The sequence below is a fragment of the Cavia porcellus genome, unplaced genomic scaffold, assembly GCF_034190915.1.
Source record: "Cavia porcellus strain 051 isolate PalLab524CR breed Dunkin Hartley unplaced genomic scaffold, mCavPor4.1 scaffold_13, whole genome shotgun sequence".
In the NCBI taxonomy this organism is placed as follows: domain Eukaryota; kingdom Metazoa; phylum Chordata; class Mammalia; order Rodentia; family Caviidae; genus Cavia; species Cavia porcellus.
Genome location: NW_026947496.1, coordinates 35,752,937 through 35,771,895, shown reverse-complemented (window position 1 = coordinate 35,771,895; position 18,959 = coordinate 35,752,937). Strand labels below are relative to the sequence as shown.

At 40.0% G+C, this 18,959-nt stretch overlaps 1 protein-coding gene across 3 annotated transcripts in view; it reads left to right on the top strand.

The window, feature by feature from the left end:
• Positions 1–18,285, top strand: part of Heatr1 (HEAT repeat containing 1) — a 48,447-nt gene extending 30,162 nt beyond the window's left edge. For all 3 annotated transcript variants that reach the window (XM_063260095.1, XM_063260093.1, XM_063260094.1), the window contains exons 27-45: positions 90–208; positions 307–428; positions 1,758–1,886; positions 3,244–3,474; positions 4,367–4,493; positions 5,768–5,928; positions 9,240–9,286; positions 9,782–9,905; positions 10,636–10,776; positions 11,229–11,521; positions 12,219–12,369; positions 13,332–13,490; positions 13,632–13,766; positions 13,897–14,001; positions 14,083–14,251; positions 14,892–15,046; positions 15,605–15,763; positions 16,954–17,062; positions 17,956–18,285. In XM_063260095.1, the coding sequence (XP_063116165.1) occupies positions 90–208; positions 307–428; positions 1,758–1,886; positions 3,244–3,474; positions 4,367–4,493; positions 5,768–5,928; positions 9,240–9,286; positions 9,782–9,905; positions 10,636–10,776; positions 11,229–11,521; positions 12,219–12,369; positions 13,332–13,490; positions 13,632–13,766; positions 13,897–14,001; positions 14,083–14,251; positions 14,892–15,046; positions 15,605–15,763; positions 16,954–17,062; positions 17,956–18,044 (2,725 nt within the window). In that variant the 3' untranslated portion in view covers positions 18,045–18,285. The remainder of the gene's footprint in view (positions 1–89; positions 209–306; positions 429–1,757; positions 1,887–3,243; positions 3,475–4,366; positions 4,494–5,767; positions 5,929–9,239; positions 9,287–9,781; positions 9,906–10,635; positions 10,777–11,228; positions 11,522–12,218; positions 12,370–13,331; positions 13,491–13,631; positions 13,767–13,896; positions 14,002–14,082; positions 14,252–14,891; positions 15,047–15,604; positions 15,764–16,953; positions 17,063–17,955) is intronic.
• The last annotated feature ends 674 nt before the right edge of the window (positions 18,286–18,959 follow it).

Below are 18,959 nucleotides of genomic sequence, written 5' to 3'. Positions count from 1 at the left end.
GATTTACTTGAGTTTTGGGTGGTAGTCATTAATGTGGAAATTATACAGCTTTTATATTTCCCATCATTTCTCTTCTGGGTGTTCTGAAGGTGTTTAGAACCTTTGCTGCCAGAGCAAGAGAACATGGAATACACCAAGCAATTAATTCTTAGTTGTCTGCTCAATATTTGCCAAAAACTTTCTCCAGATGGTGGCAGAATACCTAAAGGTATGTGCTGGATGGAAGGAAAGGGTAGAAATATTACCTACTGTGAGTATGAATGTATCTGCCACTTAGATGTTTTAAAAATTTTCTCTCAACTGTAGATGTTGTAGATGAGGAGAAGTTCAATGTGGAATTGATTGTTCAGTGCATCCGCCTTTCAGAGATGCCTCAAACCCATCACCATGCTCTTTTACTTTTGGGTATAGTTGCTGGCATATTTCCGGTAAGTGCTAATGGTTATATTAGGCTTCAGCATTTATTTTACATATTTTTCTTCCATAGAAATGCATTGGCGTATACCGATTTAAATTCTTTAGGCTGAGAATTCTTTAAATTCTTTGGAGTCAGTCCCCAGCACTGGGGGGAAAATAATTAAAAAATAAATGTGTTAGGTTTGAGGATCTCTTAGCCTGGCTGGAACTCTTAGCCTGCCTCTTTACAGTTGGGATACTATGACCTATTTGATACTGCTAAACTTTGATTCCCTGGCTTATAAAGTGAAAGTACAGCAGACTTCATGATTGTGGTGAGGTTTCAGGTGGGTAATTCAGTGCTCAGGTTACCTCTGAGCACTGTACCTAGCACACAATAACAATCTAGTAAACTAGTGGCAGTGTTTATTTGGAAAAAATTTATAGCCCATCAATCCTCAGTTAATCCTCTAAACAGTTCTCAACTGGTGACAAGATTAGTTTAATTATAATCTACTTCATTTGAAAATATGATGCCTTTATATAAAATACATCAATTTAAAAATCTTTGAAGAAATTAAAACTATTTTCATGTTATAGATTTAGAGTAGATGATCTAACCTGCAGTTCTCCATAAGCTTTAAGAAGACTTACTGAAATAATGCAGTATTTACATGTATGGAACTTTTTCCCCCTTGGAGGAAGTCTAGCTCTCAAAGGAGTTACTACGAATGTTTATGTACACATGTTTATGTGGACATGGTTTCGTGTCTCTTGGAATTTCTTGGTCACATGGTAACTCTGTGTAACTTTTCTGAGGAAGTGTCAGACTGTTTTCCAAAGTGACTGCCCCATTTGATTCCTACTAGCAGTGTTAAAGATTGTGATTTCTCCATATCTTTGACGGAACTTTTATTGTGTTTTGTATAATAGTCATTCTAATAATTTTGATTTATTGGAATATTCTAGTGACAATATACCTTGATTCATGTGCTTATATTCTTATGCTTTGATCATTTGCATATTTTCTTTGGAGAAATTTTTTTTTAAATTTTTTGCCCATTTTAAATTGTTTAAGCCAGGCCTGGTGGTCCATGCCTGAATTCCAGCATTCTGGAAGCTGAGGCAAGAAGATCAAAGTGAGTTCAAGGCCAGCCTGAACCATATAGTGAAACCCTGCCTCAAAGACTAAATAAATAGTTTAAAAATTTTAGTTGGTACAAAGGATTAAACCCAGGCCTCGTGTGTGCTAACCTACAGCCCCACTCTTAACCCATTTTTCTATACTGGTGAATTATAATGAATTATTAGTATTTAATATATTTCAAATAAAAAATGTTGATAATTATGTTTTCTTTCAGGATAAAGTTCTACACAATATCATGTCTATTTTTACATTTATGGGTGCCAATGTCATGCGCCTAGATGATACTTACAGTTTTCAAGTTATTAGCAAGACAGTGAAAATGGTTATTCCAGCACTTATGCAGGTAACCTGTCTGAATACTACATCATCACTATCAGTTTTCAGTTGTTAAAATTTTACATATATGTGGCATCAAAGACTTTCTGAAGTGTTCAAGTAACTTGTGCCTCCTAAATTTTAGAAGAATGAAGGTACGAAGCAATCTCGAGAGTATTATCTTTTCTAGAAGTATAAGCAAGGCCTATTGTGTATGTTTCTGCGTGCTTTGATGTCATAACCTTGAAGGTTCTTAATCATGCTAAAGGAGTGAATTTATAACAACTGTCTATTTCTGGTACTATGTTAGCTTGATAATACAGTTTTCATAGACTAACAGGGATGATGGGGAGGAGGCTGTTAGAGCCATGACCACTTTATTGGCATGCAATCCAGCAAACATTTACCAAGCATGCTATAGGAGCCGAGTGCTTGGTGAAGTGAAGTGTTGACTTTTCCATGAGGAAGTAAAAAATACCCTTGAAGATGAATGGCTTGGTTGTCTGCTGGAGTAATCTGCTTATCCCTACTTGGAGTATCCGTTCTCATGTCTCAACTGTTCCAGTGTGTTAATCTTGACATTAGATTGGTGTTTTCTGTGTCCCACAAGTAGATGGTTGTAGACATTTGCCTAAGAATAAAAGTGACTGCATTAATCCGTATGCTAAAGACATAGATAATTACTGCATTTCAGAATAGGGAAAGGTCCATATGGACAAGAGTGGCCAATTTCATAAGAAGAATTTGAGCTGTTACCCAAGGAGGATAGGATTTGGATGGGGAAATAGAGCCTGGTTCATTGTTTGAAGAAAGTGATGTAGATGGGTTAAGAAATGTCGAGATAGAGGGTATTGGGTTAGTCATCCAAGTGTTTATTTTTTTTAACTCATTCCCTCACTCATTCACCAACATTACTTTAATCTCTAGTACCAGAGTAAAATGATTCGAACATTATTCTGAAAGCAGCAGGAAGCCATTGGCCTTTCTGTGCTCTGCTCGCATAGATTATACATGTTCCTCCCGAAGATCACACGTCTTGGCATGCACAACCTTGTCAGGAGGCCCACACAGGCTTGCTGTCACTGCCACATGTTTGACATGTGCCATTCACTGCCTATTACTACTTTTCACAACTTTACTTGGTTTCATAGGGTTTATAAATCTCCTTCAGGCATGGCTCACCCCTCAAACTGTTTACCCCTCAGGGCCACAGAGCCTAGCATCTGATATGTACTCATTGGCTATTTACTGATAGGGATTTGATTATTAAAATTTTCTTGATAAATTGAGAACACATCTGAAAGCCTTACTTTGCTCATTTTGATAAGCTTGTTTCTTAGCAGAATTACTTTTTCATGTACTCATGTATTTTTGCTCTTCTGTAGTCTGATAAGGGTGACTCCATAGAAGTCACAAGAAATGTGGAAGAGGTTGCGGTGAAGATCATCAGCGTGTTTGTGGATGCACTGCCACACGTTCCTGAGCACAGGCGCCTGCCCATCCTTGTTCAGCTTGTCCACACGCTAGGCGTAGAAAAGTTCCTTTGGGTTCTCCTTATTTTGCTCTTTGAACAGTATGTCACTAAAACAGTGCTGGTCGCTGCCTACGGAGAAAAGGTACGGTGGGCAGGATGGTAAGAAGAAAAATGGTGGCATTTCACAGATTTTGTGACCCTATCCATTTACAAGGGGTTGGTAATACTTGATGTGCGTTACTTAACAGTACTTGCCTAGGACCTTTTTCAGAAACATTGTTGTTGCTATTTTAAAATTGCTTTCAAAAGCTGGACGTGGTGGGACACACCTGTAATCCCAGCTGCTTGGGAGGCTGAAGCAGAAAGATCACAAGTTTGAAGAAAGCCTAGACAACTGAATGAGAACCTCAGTTCAATTCCTAGTACTGCAAAACTTAAAAAAAAAAAGATCACAACACCTTGCTTTCAGAGCCTGTGGTGTAAGTGTAGAATATCCTCAGTGGTACCAAAACAATTTCTGAGGGCAATTTGACTTTTCTAAGAGACATATCTGGTGCCAGAGTATGCAGTTCTATTTTAAACCCAACAGAGTTGCATTTTGGTGAAACTGATTCTTGAAAGTGGCCTTGAAGGCATGTTGTCAGGAAGCAGGAAGTGTCCACCTGAGGGTCACAGACCTGGTAATTGCTTAGAAGGGCTAGATTGGATAGATAGGGACAGAACTCGCAGGTCAAGGGCTGCTTGTAAGTGGTGTCTTAGATGTGGGTTCCTGAAGTGGATGTAGACCCACTATAAAGTAAGATGTAAGTTTTCTCTAGAAATCACAAGGCAGACTGTCCTGGGATTCTGCTCTTGCAGTTCTCACAAATAGCTATTTTACAGAAGCTCACCAATTTACTCGTCTGGTGGGAACCATAAGGAAAAATAGTGTCTGTATGCTGAGGAATAGTTTTTGAACATGACCTTTCATTTGTATTTATTAATGCCCATTTATTAGGTCCAGTTTTCTTACTTTGTCTCTTCTGTCCATACAGGATACTATTTTAGAGGCAGATACTGAATTTTGGATTTCAGTCTGTTGTGAATTTAGTGTCCAGCATCAGATTCAAAGCCTGATGAGTATACTCCAGTATTTAGTAAAGATGCCTGAGGATAAAGAAGGTAAGCGTAACTCTAGTGTTGTTTGCCATCAAATCTGAGAGCCAAGAAGAAATAGGAAGGAATGTAGATTATCCTTAGAATCATCATGCTCCTTTAGCAGAGCTTTTTTTTTTTGTACTTTAGTCACTTTTGGGTATATTATTGTACTGTACTTTCTGAGTCATGCAGGAAGCAGTCAGTAGCAGTAGTGGCACTCCTGCCCCTTGTCACACAGTGTTTATATGTGTCTATGTCATATACTCCTGTGTTGGGTGTGGAATATCACCTGTGTCCAAGATGAATTATGTTGAAATGACAGCAAAGCAACTGGACCTTTTTAGCTGCTTCTCAGATTGCCACTAAAATACCTGAGAAGGCATTTATAGCAGTGGAAAGTAAGTATTAAAATTTTATCACATCGCAGAGTATTGAAGACAATTCCACTCAGCACAGCATCAGTAAGCCTGGCTTAAGGAAGGTCTGGTATGTTGAACATTCTTAGTTTTCTGCCTTCAAAGCACACTAGCAAGATATATTAGAGAGATAGCTACACAAATCCCATGGGACTGGCTGTTGGCCTTGTCATATAATTAGTGCAGGTTTAGCAGGGACAGACCAGAAAGTTCCCTGAGAGCTTTATGTGGCAGCTGACTTAAGGAAGAGCCTTCACGGAGAGTCTTTCTCTTCTAGCACAGTGTTTTACTGTTAAGTTTTGTTTATATCTAATGTTGAGGATGGAACACAGGGCCTGTGCACGCTAAGCAAGTGTTCTCCCACTGAGCTACCTGCTTACTTCCCTAGTCTTTAAGTGGCCTATTGTGGGCTCCTGATTACTGTATCCCCAAACCCTATTTAAATTAAATATACCTGGATAAGGAATTCTACATGTGAAATTGGAAGTTCTAAAGTACACATCTTGAGACTTGTAAGAGCTGAGCCTTTAGGCTAGCAGCCCTTCTCCAGCCCCCGTGCTCTGTGGAGTACGTGCCTCTGAGGCTCCAGAAACTCCATTAGGTCCGGCAGTGCAAGGTTCCTTCTGGAATACCCTCATCTCCTGTTCAGTTTCCTCAGTTGCTTGTTTTGTTAGATTTTACTTCTTGACTTACACACCTAAGGACAGTGAGCTTCTGTCTTGGCATATATGTTATTTCTCACTGCTTTAGAAAAGCCTGGGTGTGGTAACTGAACACATTTGTGTCTGAAGTTGTGTCCCTGCACCGTGTTTTATTAGAACTCATTATGCCAGAGGTGGGTAGAAAGTGAGTATAGTCATCTGTTCTGTTGCTGTTCTGCAGAAAGTCTTCCGAAGGCGGTATCGAAGAAGACTGAGTCACAAGAAATAATGCTGCAGATTTTTAATGTGGACACTCACACAAGCAAGCAACTGCGACACTTCAAATTTTTGTCAGTGTCCTTCATGGCGCAGCTCCTCGCTTCCAATAATTTTCTCAAAAAGGTGATGTATTCTTTAAATGTATTCAGGATAAAATGATCTTGTTTTTGCAGAAATCAGTGTATTTTAAACTTATAGCTTGGCAAATGTCTTACGAAAATGTGAGGCATAACTAATGATTACAGAAAACAATGAAAAACTTTGTGGCATGAACTACCAGGGTTGAATAAATAGGCCCCACAATTCAACAATTTCATTTTCAAGAGGTTCATACTCAACAGGAAGAAATGAATACGAATGCCAAAAGCATCTTTTAAGAATGCCTATGAGAGCATTGCTCAGGGCAGCTCAAGACTGGTCACACTCTGGGTACTAAATTGTGACATGGATGAACAGTGTAGCTATCTGGTGAATCTCAGGGAAACAGTTTTGAAAAAGAGAGGCCAGACACAAATAAGAGGCATTCTATGATTCCAGAAAGAGGCAACGTGAATTCACAGTTTTAAATGTGAAGGTATCTGTGTATGATGGGGGGACTAGTAATGGCAGACAAGTAGGGGAGGATTTCTGGGGTACCACTAGTTAGTGTACTGTGACTTTGCGTAGATACGGTGAGCTCTGCATGAAAGATTGGTACATTCTTCTATTTAGATGTCAAGTCTCAGTGTAGATAATGAGAAGAAAAGAAAGGACAGTCATGAGCAGGAGTACAAAAGTGTTTGAACAATAAGATTTCTTTTAATCTACACTAATCGATTGAAAAGAAAAACCATGTAATCATCCTAATTTTTATATAGTAGTCTTTCAGTAGTTGCAAAATTCATTCATCATTTAAGAAAAAAATTCTCTTAGTATAGGATAGATGAAAATTCCTTTGGCTTGATAAGAGTAACTGTTAAAAGTCTGGAAAAAGTCTGGTTTATAACATTTAAGAAGAAAACATTAAGGTATTCCTGTGAAAGTCAGAAACACATCTGCTTTCTGTCATGTCTATTCAGGAAAAGAAATGAGGTGTAAGAATGAAAAAAAACAGCCAACCAGCTCTTAGAACTAATAATTAGTCTCACAAGCTTGCTTGATAGTAATTAGTAACAATGGCCTATATCAAGGAAGCCAGCTAAACTCACTAGTCTTAAATTGTAGTGCCAGCATTTGTCTTATTAAAAAATAGAATTAAAAATATTTCACATATAATAAAAACTATAAATTTATAAGGTGCTAAAAGTAAGCCTAACAGTATGTATGCAAGAGTATCATGGAGGAATTTACAATATGTTAAAGAAAACTTCAAGGACTAGAAAGAACAAATAAGAAGATTCTCAAGATTCCAGTTCTTTTCAGATTAATCTAGAAATTCAATGAACTTCCTTAGTTATATTATTTTGTGGTCACAACATGCATAGGACCAAGGATAGTGATGGAACAAGAGTAATCAGACAGATCAGTGTGACAAAGCAGCAAGCTTAGGAACACTTAGTTGTGGGTAGGAAAGGTGACAGGTGGTGGTAAAAGCCAGTCTAAGTACAGTGGTACCTCAGTTCACAAACTTTTTTTTTTTTTTTTTTTTGTCTTTTTCATTTTTTTCATCGGTACCAGGAATCGAACTCACGACTGCCTGCTTGCAAAGCAGGTGCTTACGCCACTGAGCTAAATCCCTAGCCTCTCAGTTCACAAACTTAATTTGTTCCAATTCAGGGGAAGATGGCCACAATCATGTTTATCACCCAGTGAGTTTTCAAACAGAAGCAAAATTTTGCCCAACACTTCTGTTTGTGAAACAAATTATTCACAGAAGAATTTATGAACCAAGGTATTACAGTACTAACCCTAGCACAATTTGTTTTCTGTTTGCAGAAGGAAAAATAACTGTTCTCATACCACAATTTTAGGTAAAAACTTTAGTATAAAAAGCAACACTAGAACTTTTAGAAGAAAATCAAGGAGAACAATAATATGACCAGAGATAAAGAATTTTTCTTGAAAAATTTGATTCAACAAAATGCCACTGAAAAAACCAAAGACCAAGAGATTATTGCTCTGCATAAATTAAAAATCATCTACTTTGATTAAAACAACTGACAAAGAATAAGAGAAGAATCACAAATGGCCAATTAATGTATACCACAATTCAGCCTCCTTAGTGAACAGGAAACTCAGATTACATGAGATGTTTCCATGGGACCCACTGAATTGGTAAAATAGTCAAAATGGCTAATACCAGGGAGTGGCAAGGATATGAGGGACATGATGACAGGTAGTGTGAGTTAGCCCTTAGAAAGTACTTGACAAGGTCCCCTGGAATCAGAGACGTTAATAATGTCCTTTCTTAGATATGTACTCTACAAAAACTTGCCTAGTGGTCAAGACACTTACAAAAATGTTTTTTTAGCATAGTATAGGTTGAACAGCCCTAGTCTGAAAGCCCAAATATTCCAAAACCCTAAATTTTAGGATGTAGACATGACAAGTAATATATACCTCATTGACCTCATGTGGTAAGTCACAGCTAAAACACAGACATATTAAAAATATTTTATAAAATCACCTTCAAGCTGTGTGTATGGTACATATAAAAACTTAAATGAATTTCATGTTTACACTTGGGTCCCATTCCCAGGATACCTTATTACATATATGCAGATACTCCAAAATTTGAAAAAATCTAAACTACTTAAAAGGATATAGGGGCTGTGGGGATTTAGCTCAGCAGCATAAGCGCCTGCCTTGCAAGCAGGCAGTCGTGAATTTGATCCCGGGTACCGATAAAAAAAAAAAAAAAAAGGATATAAAGTGAATGTTTATCAACGGAGACACAAGAATAAATAAGTTGTATCCACAGAGGATTGTACAATTAAAATGAAACAGCAATATAAATCTCCAGTTACAGATCAGGGAGCTGTATGTTGGTGACTACAGCTGTGTCCATGTTTGACATCTCAACCAGTTTTGTAGGAGCTACCAAGGTTAGGATTTTACACAATTAAGAAGTAAGCAAATAGGGGCTGGGGTTTTAGCTCAGCGGCATAAGCGCCTGCCTTTGCAAGCAGGCATTTGTGAGTTCGATCCCCGGTACCGATAAAAAGGAAAAAGACAAAAAAAAAAAAGTAGGCAAATGAGTGATTTTTGTTTGCTATATTTTCCTAAATTTTTGTTGCACTTTACAGATACTACAAATAGAATATAATTAAATTAACAGAGGTACAGTACAGTTACTATAGCCCAGTGAGGATGATCTGAACCTGATGAAATTCTAACTCTAGAAAACAGTTAAACTGGGAGATTTGTGTAAATAATCTGAGTTTCGTTGGACCTATTTCAAGTGACTTCACTAATGAGTCCATATTGTTCTAATGGGAACCTTCTTTATAACTTAGGTAGTTGAGAGTGGCGGTCCTCAGATTTTGAATGGCCTTGAACAGAGGTACGTTTATTTTTGGGTTTTTGTTTGTTTGTTGGAGGGAAATAATTTCAAACTTACAGAAAGACTAAAATAGAAAACACAGCTGTCACAAGACTCTGTAGTCAGGTTCACCTGTTGACATTTTGTCATTGTCTGAGCTTACATTTCTGTCTCTGAGCCATGTACATTATACATCTTTCCTTTGATACTGTAGTGTACCTTTCCTAAAAGTAAGAGATAGTCTTTAAAAAGCACAATACAGCTGGGTGTGTGGCACAGGCCTGTAATCCCAGCACTCGGGAAGCAGAGGCTCCAGAGTTGGAGTGAGGAAGGATATCCTTCCAGAGGCCTCTGTTTACTTCTTACTGGTATTTCTCTGTAATAATCTTTCCTTCCACTTAATTTTTTAGATAATTTAGTGTGAAGTTACTGAATTTCTCACATCTGCATGAGACAGATGCAAGTTCTTTAAATGCTTTGGACTGCTTTTTGCTGAGTGCAGCTCTTGTACTTTAGGTTGCTAGAATCCGTTCTTGGTTACATCAACACCATAGCACAATCCATGGAAAAAAATGCAGACAAACTCACGGGGAAGTTCTGGCGAGCACTCCTTAGCAAAGCTTATGACATGTTAGATAAGGTATGTTTTCATTTCTCCCATTAATTACTGTGTTTTGTCACTAGTTTTTAAAGCATTGAGAAATTACTTGATTTGAAGTTTTATTAAGAATAAACTCAATGTAATGAAGCTTAACTTTGATTTTTCTCAAAAACTCTTGACAACTAGAAATAAACTTGTCTGGAAAAAAGTTTATTGTTAATTTTATTGTATTAAAATACAACATAATTTTTAATATTGTAAGAATAAATGCCTCAATAAATCTGATGGCATTTTGTTTTGAAAAATGATCTTGATAAGTTGTCTACCTGGGCTCAAATTTGTAATTCTCCTACCTCAGCCTCCAAGAATTCTAGGATTGCAGGCATGTACCAGCATGCCTGGCTTAAAGCTGATGTTTTTAGTATTCAGTTATACACTACACAAAGTTCCACTCCATTTAAATGCAAAAAAAATTAAATACCTATTAGGTATATTAGTTTTGAAATCAGAATCACATTTCAAATATAGCTAAATCTAGCCATATGGCCCTCAACAGTTTACTTATTCTTGTATCAGGTTTTATTTTTGTTTTTAGTTAGTGAATTGTGGTAAATAATGACCCCCAGAAGTTATTGTAAGAATTATACAAGAGAGTAGAAAATAGCTAGCAGAAAATAGCTAGCACCTCAAGGTGTGCAGTACATAGAAGTCTTATCTTAATTGAAGTTTTTTTTTTTCTCTTTTGTATTAATTGTAAACTTCTGTACAGGTCAATGCCTTGCTGCCCACAGAAACATTCATTGCTGTGGTTAAAGGGCTCGTGACCAATCCTCTACCGTCCGTACGCCGGAAAGCACTAGATCTTCTGAATAACAAGCTACAGCAGAGCACATCCTGGAAGAGGAAGACGGTGAGTGTTGCAGACCTTGTCCTTGCTGTGCTTTATTAAGAACTTCTTCAGCTCACTGCAGATTCTCCAGTGGTAGCATCTAAGATAGTTGTATCATCTGAGTATTATATATGTGTGTTTTAAAAGTGTGATGTGAATTCTTAATGGACACATCAGTGTATTATAAGAGCTCTTAGAATGGGATTCGTGTTTGTTACTGACGGTACATTGCTTTAGCATTAGCATAATTTTAATCACACTTTCCTTCATGTAAATGCTTTATATAAATCAGAAGGTGGTCAGTGAACACGCATTTGCTTAGCAGTAAAGAAAATGGAGAAACAACTGCTTTTCGTATAATCATGTGGCTTGGAAGCCCTTAGTCTCCATGATAGTCTCAAGCTGTGAAGATGGGAAAGTGGACTGGCAGATTTTGCAGTTTTAATTATTTGGGGATTTTGGCTGTTCTCCAGGTTTACCGTTTCCTGAAACTGATTCCAGCCCTTCTGGCCATGGTACAGCATAAGAAAAAGGAAGCAGAGGAAGAACAGGCAATAAATAGACAGACAGCTTTGTATACCCTAAAGCTTTTGTGCAAGAACTTTGGTGCAGAAAACCCAGAGTCTTTTGTGCCAGTGTTGAACACTGCAGTGCAACTGATTGCTCCAGAAAGAAAGGAAGAGAAGAATGTCCTGGGCAGTGCGCTGCTGTGCATAGCAGAGGTGACCTCCACTCTGGAGGCACTGGCCATCCCCCAGCTTCCCAGGTATGCTGCTGGAGACTTGAAGCAGAGAGCTCCGACTTCTCAGGTGGATCAGAAAGTCATGTTTTAATGACTTTTTGGACCACTGAATGGAAATTACCTAAACCGAGATTTGTGAAAGAATTGCTGTTCTCTTCAAACTGATAAACACAGCTTTGCCGTGCACCTTCAGAGACACTGTTTTGCATAATTGCGTATCCCTCACTTGTCTTCCCTTTGGGTACTTGTCATCAGAAAGCAGTGCCACAGCCCCGTAAGGAAAGGCAAGGCAAGGCCGGAGCAGCTTTATGTTGCCACCTGGGGAAGTCCTCACACCTAACTCCATCTTTGGCTCTGATTGGAACTAGCCATACACCTATGACCAGTTATGTAACCTTTCAGAGTTCTGCTATTATAAACCAGAGATGGTGCCTGCCACCCCCTGGGATTTCTGCAGGACAGGGCTGGCCAAGTTTTGTCACAGTCCATCAGGACATGGCTCATGTCCAGTAATTCAGACACCAGTATTTATAACAGTTCCTGTTGTGTAGTCACTGTTGGTTCTGCCAGAAATCTTGCTTTCAGCTATATACGTAAAGTGGGTTGCAGTGGGTGTATGGTGACTTAACAGGTATGACTGGATTGGATTTATCCATATTGTCCCTGATCCCGTCTCAGTTTCTGTTTGGATTATTTTAATGTGCTTGCTCTTTCTTGCCAGCCTCATGCCATCATTGCTGACAGCCGTGAAAAGCACTAGCGAGCTGGTCCACAGTGAGGTCTCTCTGCTCAGTGCTCTGGCTGCCCTCCACAAAGTCGTGGAGACTCTCCCACACTTCATCAGCCCCTACCTGGAAGGTGTCCTGTTACAGGTAAGCTGGGGTGACCCTTTGTACTACACGGGGTGGCCGGGAAAAGTGAAGGACTACCAATTTTCATCATTGTATCAGTTAAGCAGATTTCTGAAAAGAAGTGCTTGTTATTACCAGATGTGTACCTCTTTCTTCTCCGTTGTTCCTTCTGCTTGATCCTTAAAACTGACCTGGGGATCACTTTTCAGTGGGCTGTTCTCTTTGTACAGAATGTATTTGACTGCTTTTTATTTTCCTCTGCAAGATCTTTGGGGCTGGGCAAGAAGAGCTACCTGTTACCACTCCTGCTTGTTTCTGATGTAGAAGGTTTCCTATTTTGAAGACAGTTTACATAGCACAATTCCTAAAATGAGGGTCAGTGGCTGTGTGTCCACACACACAGAACAGGTAGTATCCCTGATTGAAAGCACCCATCAGTGTTGAGCCCACACTTCTCTATTATTCTGTTCTCTATTATTCTGTTGTATGGATCATTTGCCACTTATTAAGTTAAGAACTTCACTTCTATGATGCACGTGATTGTACCAATTTGCAGTCTTCCACCAGAACCAAAAAGCAGCCTTCTGGGGCTAGGCCTGTAGCTCAGTGGTAGAGCATGTGCCCATCACGTTGAGGCGCAAGGCCTCAACTTTTAAAAGCGGGGAATTGGCTGTGAGGAGCTTTCTGGTTTTTTGGCAAGGAAGATTCTGGCTCTTCTTGTCCTTAGATTCCCATCCTCTAAGGAAATTGTTAGTTGGGGTGCTCCATGTGCTTCCAATGCCACTGTTTCCCTCCATCCCTGGCTGTCCCATCTTGCCCACAGACACTAAGGGCTGGCCATATGAGGCATTCTTTGTGGAGCTGAATGTGCTCAGCATTTCCCAACTCAGCGTTTGAATTAACTCAGTGTCATCCCTGAGCCTTTCTGCGTGTACTTGTCAACACATACCCAGAGATCAGTCATGTTTTTTGTTTTCCTCTAGGTGATTCATTTGGAGAAAATCACCCGTGAAATGGGCTCTGCCTCACAGGCTAACATCCGTCTCATATCACTTAAAAAGACACTGGCCACCAAGCTCTCCCCCCGAGTCCTGTTGCCAGCCATTGGCAAGACTTACAAACAGACCAAGAGGAACTGGAAGGTAAGATCATTGGATACTGGACTTTGGAGAAGGGAGAGTTGCTTGTGGGAGAAGCATGTGCTGGTTTAATTCCTGTGAAAGGACATTGCTGAACTCTAGGAATGATAAAAATGGCACATTCCATTGCTCTGTTCCTGGTAGAATCACATGAGCTCATTCATGAGCATTTTGCAAGAGCACATCGGGGTGATGAAAAAGGAGGAGCTCACCTCCCATCAGTCTCAGCTGACCACCTTTTTCCTTGAGGCCCTGGACTTCCGGGCACAGCACTCAGAGGTAAGGCAGTCCTCACCCCCAAATCCTAGGTTTTGTTGTCCATTTAGCTAAGAACAAGAGAAAAATCTAGTTGTGCTTCAATGATTTAGAGTTAGTACTCTGGCTACTAAATCAGCTCTCCCATTTATAGGATGAACTAGAGGAAATTGGGAAGACAGAAAGTTATATCATTGACTGTCTAGTGGCCATGGTTGTGAAACTGTCCGAGGTCACATTCAGACCACTGTTCTTCAAGGTAAGGCTTGTTCCTCTGCATCCTGTGTGATCAGATGTGACAGGGGGAGTGGAAGACACTCATGTTCTGTTATGGTTTCAGCTATTTGATTGGGCCAAAACAGAAGGTGCCCCGAAGGATAGGCTGTTGACATTCTACAACCTGGCCGACCGTGTTGCAGAGAAACTGAAGGGGCTGTTTACTCTTTTTGCCGGCCACTTGGTAAAGCCCTTTGCTGACACCTTGAACCAGCTGAACATCTCCAAAACAGGTTAGTAGCTCCCTTGCTGTGCTGCATGCCTTATGTGGGGCACAGTTAGTGCTAGGTGCACCCTGGCGTCTAGACAAAATGTTAAAGGTTCTTGAGTGGCGAGTAAATTTTTGCTTTTGTGTTGTTATTCAAGTGTTTTAGCATAATGGGAAAATGTTATTAATCAAATGGCTAGAAGAAAGAAGTAAGCAGGTAGTATTAGTTACTGGTAAATGACTCTTTAAAACATTAAAATTGGATCTGGAGGTGTAGTTCATTGGTAGAGCACTTTCTTAGCATGCCTGAGGCCCTAGGATCAACCCTAGCACTAAAAATAACAATAATTAAGATATGTCTACTCTCTAATGCTGACAAGTGACCTGATAGACACTTGAAGGTTTAACTTGTCAGACCAAGCATCTTGACAGCTTCAAAAGAAGAAATCACTTTTCTGGCATGCCATCCATTATGCTTGGGTTCAGCTTTCATCCTGATTATGATTTCTAGCTCATGTCTTTGTTTTTTTGGTTTTGTTGTTAATTTTTAAAAATCTTAAGTCATTTCTGAAACATACTGCTGATAGTTATTTTAACAGTGATTCAGATTTAAACACTGGAGATTAAATTCTGAAAAAAAATTAACTCTTCTCCCACCTATACAGATGAAGCGTTTTTTGACTCTGAACAGGACCCTGAGAAATGCTGCTTGCTGTTACAGTTTATTTTGAACTGTTTGTATAAGATTTTCCTCTTTGATACCCAGCACTTTCTGAGTAAAGAGCGAGCAGAAGCCCTCATGATGCCTCTGGTGGATCAGGTAACTGGTGGGCCTGTCTCTGACTCTTCAGCCAAAGTAAGTTTTGTTTTTGCTGAAGGATAGCTGTGAGCCTTTTTTAAAATGGTGTTTTTGTTCTTCTGGCGTCATGTTTTCTTTTTTGGTGTGGGGATGTCCTTTTATATGACATTTTTACTTTAAAATTGATTTTTCATGGCTCTAACTTACGGAATTTTCCTTTGGAACTTTTCAAAAGAAAGATATGATATAAAGTATCATGGTTGATTCATTGATTTTGAAAGTAAATATTAGCTGTATTTTAACCAGGCTCCATCAGGCCTGTCTCAAGGCATGGCTCCCTCCTGGAGGAAAGAACCTGTCCGTGGTTCTGAAGGGACAGGGCTGGTGCTAAGAGTAGAGAGACTCTGAGTTGCAGAGAGTAAGAAATTTGCTCTGCAGAGATAGTATTACATTAGAGTAGGACCTAGGGTCTGAGCATGCTCATACTGTGAAGGACAGTAACACAATAGACAACTGGGTATACATTCAGACAGATGAAATGAAAGCTGTTGCTCACAGTTCTCGTCTCCCTTTTCCCAGCTGGAAAACAGGGTTGGAGGAGAAGAGGAGTTCCAGCAGCGGGTGACACAGCACCTGATACCCTGCATTGCACAGTTCTCAGTGGCCGTAGCAGACGACTCTATGTGGAAGCCACTAAACTACCAGATTCTGCTGAAGACCAGAGACTCCTCACCCAAGGTGGGAAGCTGCATGGTCCCCAGCTGCCTAAGTGACCTGCACATCGTTGTGGGCATAGGCTCCGGTACACACCTGTCTGCTAGTACAAGGGGTCTGGTCTATTCTGTTGGGTGAAATTCAAGCCTAAGAAATTTCTTACTTTTACCTTAGACTTTATAACTAATAAGCATACCCTCCTCGCCCCAGTCATGTGATAGGTACAAACACTGAGTTAACTTTCTAAATACTTGCAGATTTTGGGGGAGGGGTAACCGGGGATCGAATTCAAGACCTTGGGCTTGCCAGGCAGGTGCTTACGCTGCTGAGCTAAATCCTCACCCCCCATATTTTCAGATCTTGAATAGCAAAAATTTGAAATAATTCCTGGTATCATTGTGCTTCTTAGACAAATGCTTTGTCCACGGAACACTTCCTTGAGGTAGAGCAATGTATCAGATCCCCTCCTTTGTACATATTAACCTTCTGATTTTGTTAGTGATAGCTGTAAAAATACAACGACCTGGGTAGTTAGAGTGGAGCTCAAAATCCCACATCTGTATTTTCAAGTGATTTTAACAGTGAATTGCCATTTCTTAAAATAATCGCCATATTAGAATCTCAAGGGATATAATAAACTTACTCATAGAATTTGTTAGTTTGAATTTCTAACCTTTATTAATCAGGTACTAAAAACAGTGAGGCTGCACTGATAAACCCCCATATATTGTGTCACAGCTCTTTAAGTTGCGGGATCAGATTTCCCAATATGGGTGACCTGCTTCCTCACAGGACTGCAGTGCTAACTGCTGTTAGGGTAGGAGGGGGCAGTCCTGCCAAAGGTGGCCAACACTCTTGTGGCTACATTACCATTGTCTCCTGCAGCTGCACCCCACAGATGGGCAACTCCAGCACCATTAAATTTATTGACACGCTTGAGTTTGTGTGTGGCATTTTTAAATTTTTCTTAGGACTATGTCATAAAAAGATACTCACATTGAAGAACTACAGTGCAGGAACACAGTTTGAAAACCAGATTTATAAGGTTACCCATATTCCAAAGACACCAGATGGTTAAATAAACTGGTGGTCTAATGAAGTGAGATAAAAACATGTGAAATAACAATCTTAAAAGAGCTTGTCAAGTCAGATCTTAAGATAATACAACACTAACAATAAACTACTTTTTTATTCTTTACTGTTGTCCCTGGTAGGTGCGGTTTGCAGCCTTGATTACTGTGTTGGCAGTGGCTGAAAAACTAAAGGAGAACTACATCATCCTCCTCCCAGAATCCATTCCTTTCTTGGCAGAACTGATGGAAGGTAATGCCCCAACGTTACAGAGCAATTGGAGTATAGTTCTGTGGATATGTGTCTGGGTGACAGCTGTGGGTGACTGTCAGCTGGTCTAGTCCTGCCACCACCCAGACTTGAAAGTATGGGCAGGCTGGGGATACCACTCTCAATCCACAGGGAGGTTCTTTATAGTAGGTTTATCACTTTATTCCTGTGAGGTTTTGTGCTCAGATAGACCACAGTGCTTATTGTTAATCTCATACATTTATATATGATTGAATACTTTGGTCCCCAGATGTGGAGTTATTGTATCAGTGTCTATAGTGTCATGAAAGACACAGTGGGATATCCACAGTGCTGTCAGTGTTGGGTAATTTACATGGATGATCTCATTGAAGCCTCCAATTGGTAAACACCATCCTTTGTGTTTTACAAAGGAAGAATTAGAGGCTTAGAGTGTAAATGGTTTGATAATGGTAGCAAAGCCAGAAGGTGTGACAGGTAAATCTGATGGCTGGTATAACCACCCAGGCTTGTGCTGCACTGGGACCTGCACCTTGCTGCTCTTGTCAGCAAGCAGGAACAATAACAAGGAGACCAAGACTGATATTAATGCAGTATCCCAGACAGAACATTTCCTCCATTGGGTCTGACTGTGTCACTGAAGGCACATGTGCTTCTAAAGGAGCAGCAGCACCTGAATTTTGGGTTTGGATATGTCCACCTGGTCAAGGATCTATTGGTCTCTGCCAAGGCGATGCTGTGAGAGGGCTGAGAGGAGGAGAGGGAGGCACGTCCCCTGCCCTGCTCCCTGACTGAGGGACTCGCTGCCAGAGGACTTGGGACATTGAACCAGACCTCTGAGAACTGAGGCAAGGAGACTGCTGGCCCAGGTTTTGTTTTTTTCTTTTTCTTTTTAGATGAGTGTGAAGAGGTGGAACATCAGTGCCAAAAGACGATTCAACAGCTTGAGCTCATACTGGGGGAGCCACTCCAGGGCTACTTCTGAAACTTCTTTTGGAGGACCAAACTCTGTTGAGAGTTCAGATTTATTTTTCGTGCTTTTATTTTGGAGTGTTTGGTGCCATCTTACTTTTGGTGCCTTTACACTTGCTGGAACTATCTGAAGATATTTAATGACTGCTTTATATGAGATCCTTATAAACCTTTCCTACCATTTGTACAGAGTTGCTGAAGAATAAATGAGACATGGTGTCTGTCTTTATACAGACTGCTGTGTTTGCGAAGTACTTGTCCTTGTCTTTTCTGTATGATGTTACCAGTGGGCCAGATATGAATAACTAGAGCAGCCAAAGCTAACCACAAGTAGATTGGAGCTGTTTCATGCATGTGCATTTCATGCATGTGGTACTAGGTACTAGGCTCTCTCCACCTCAAGGAGATGGCAGCCATTCAGTGTCCACACGAATCTTCTGACTAAAGCCATTTGGTTTATACTTTTCATGCCAGAAACTCACCCATCAGTCTCAGTTTGTGTGTGTGTGCAGAAAGGGAGTGGTACTGGAATGTGTTGTTACTCAGGGCTGTGACTGTCTCCTTTATTCCGTAACCTTCTAGGAGTTAGAGGTTGGAAAGCAGCAGTATGGAAACAACCCATATCCACCTGGCTGATCACATATAGAAAAAGCTCGGAAATAATAGTTGGTCCCAGCAAATGAAAATGATATTTCCATTGGTCATTAACCCAGGGAAGGAGTCCTTATATGAGAAAGTAAATATCACTACATTATTAAGGTTTTGAAGTTCTCTAGTCTCTAGTGAAGCTTTAATTGAAGGCTCAAATAAAATTAAATCTGCCTTTGTTTTTAAGGCACTAAAGAACTGTCCCACGTGTTGTAGTTTAGATCCAAAATGTCCCCCCAGAGTCTCATGTGTTTGGAAGGTGATTGGATCACAGGGTTCA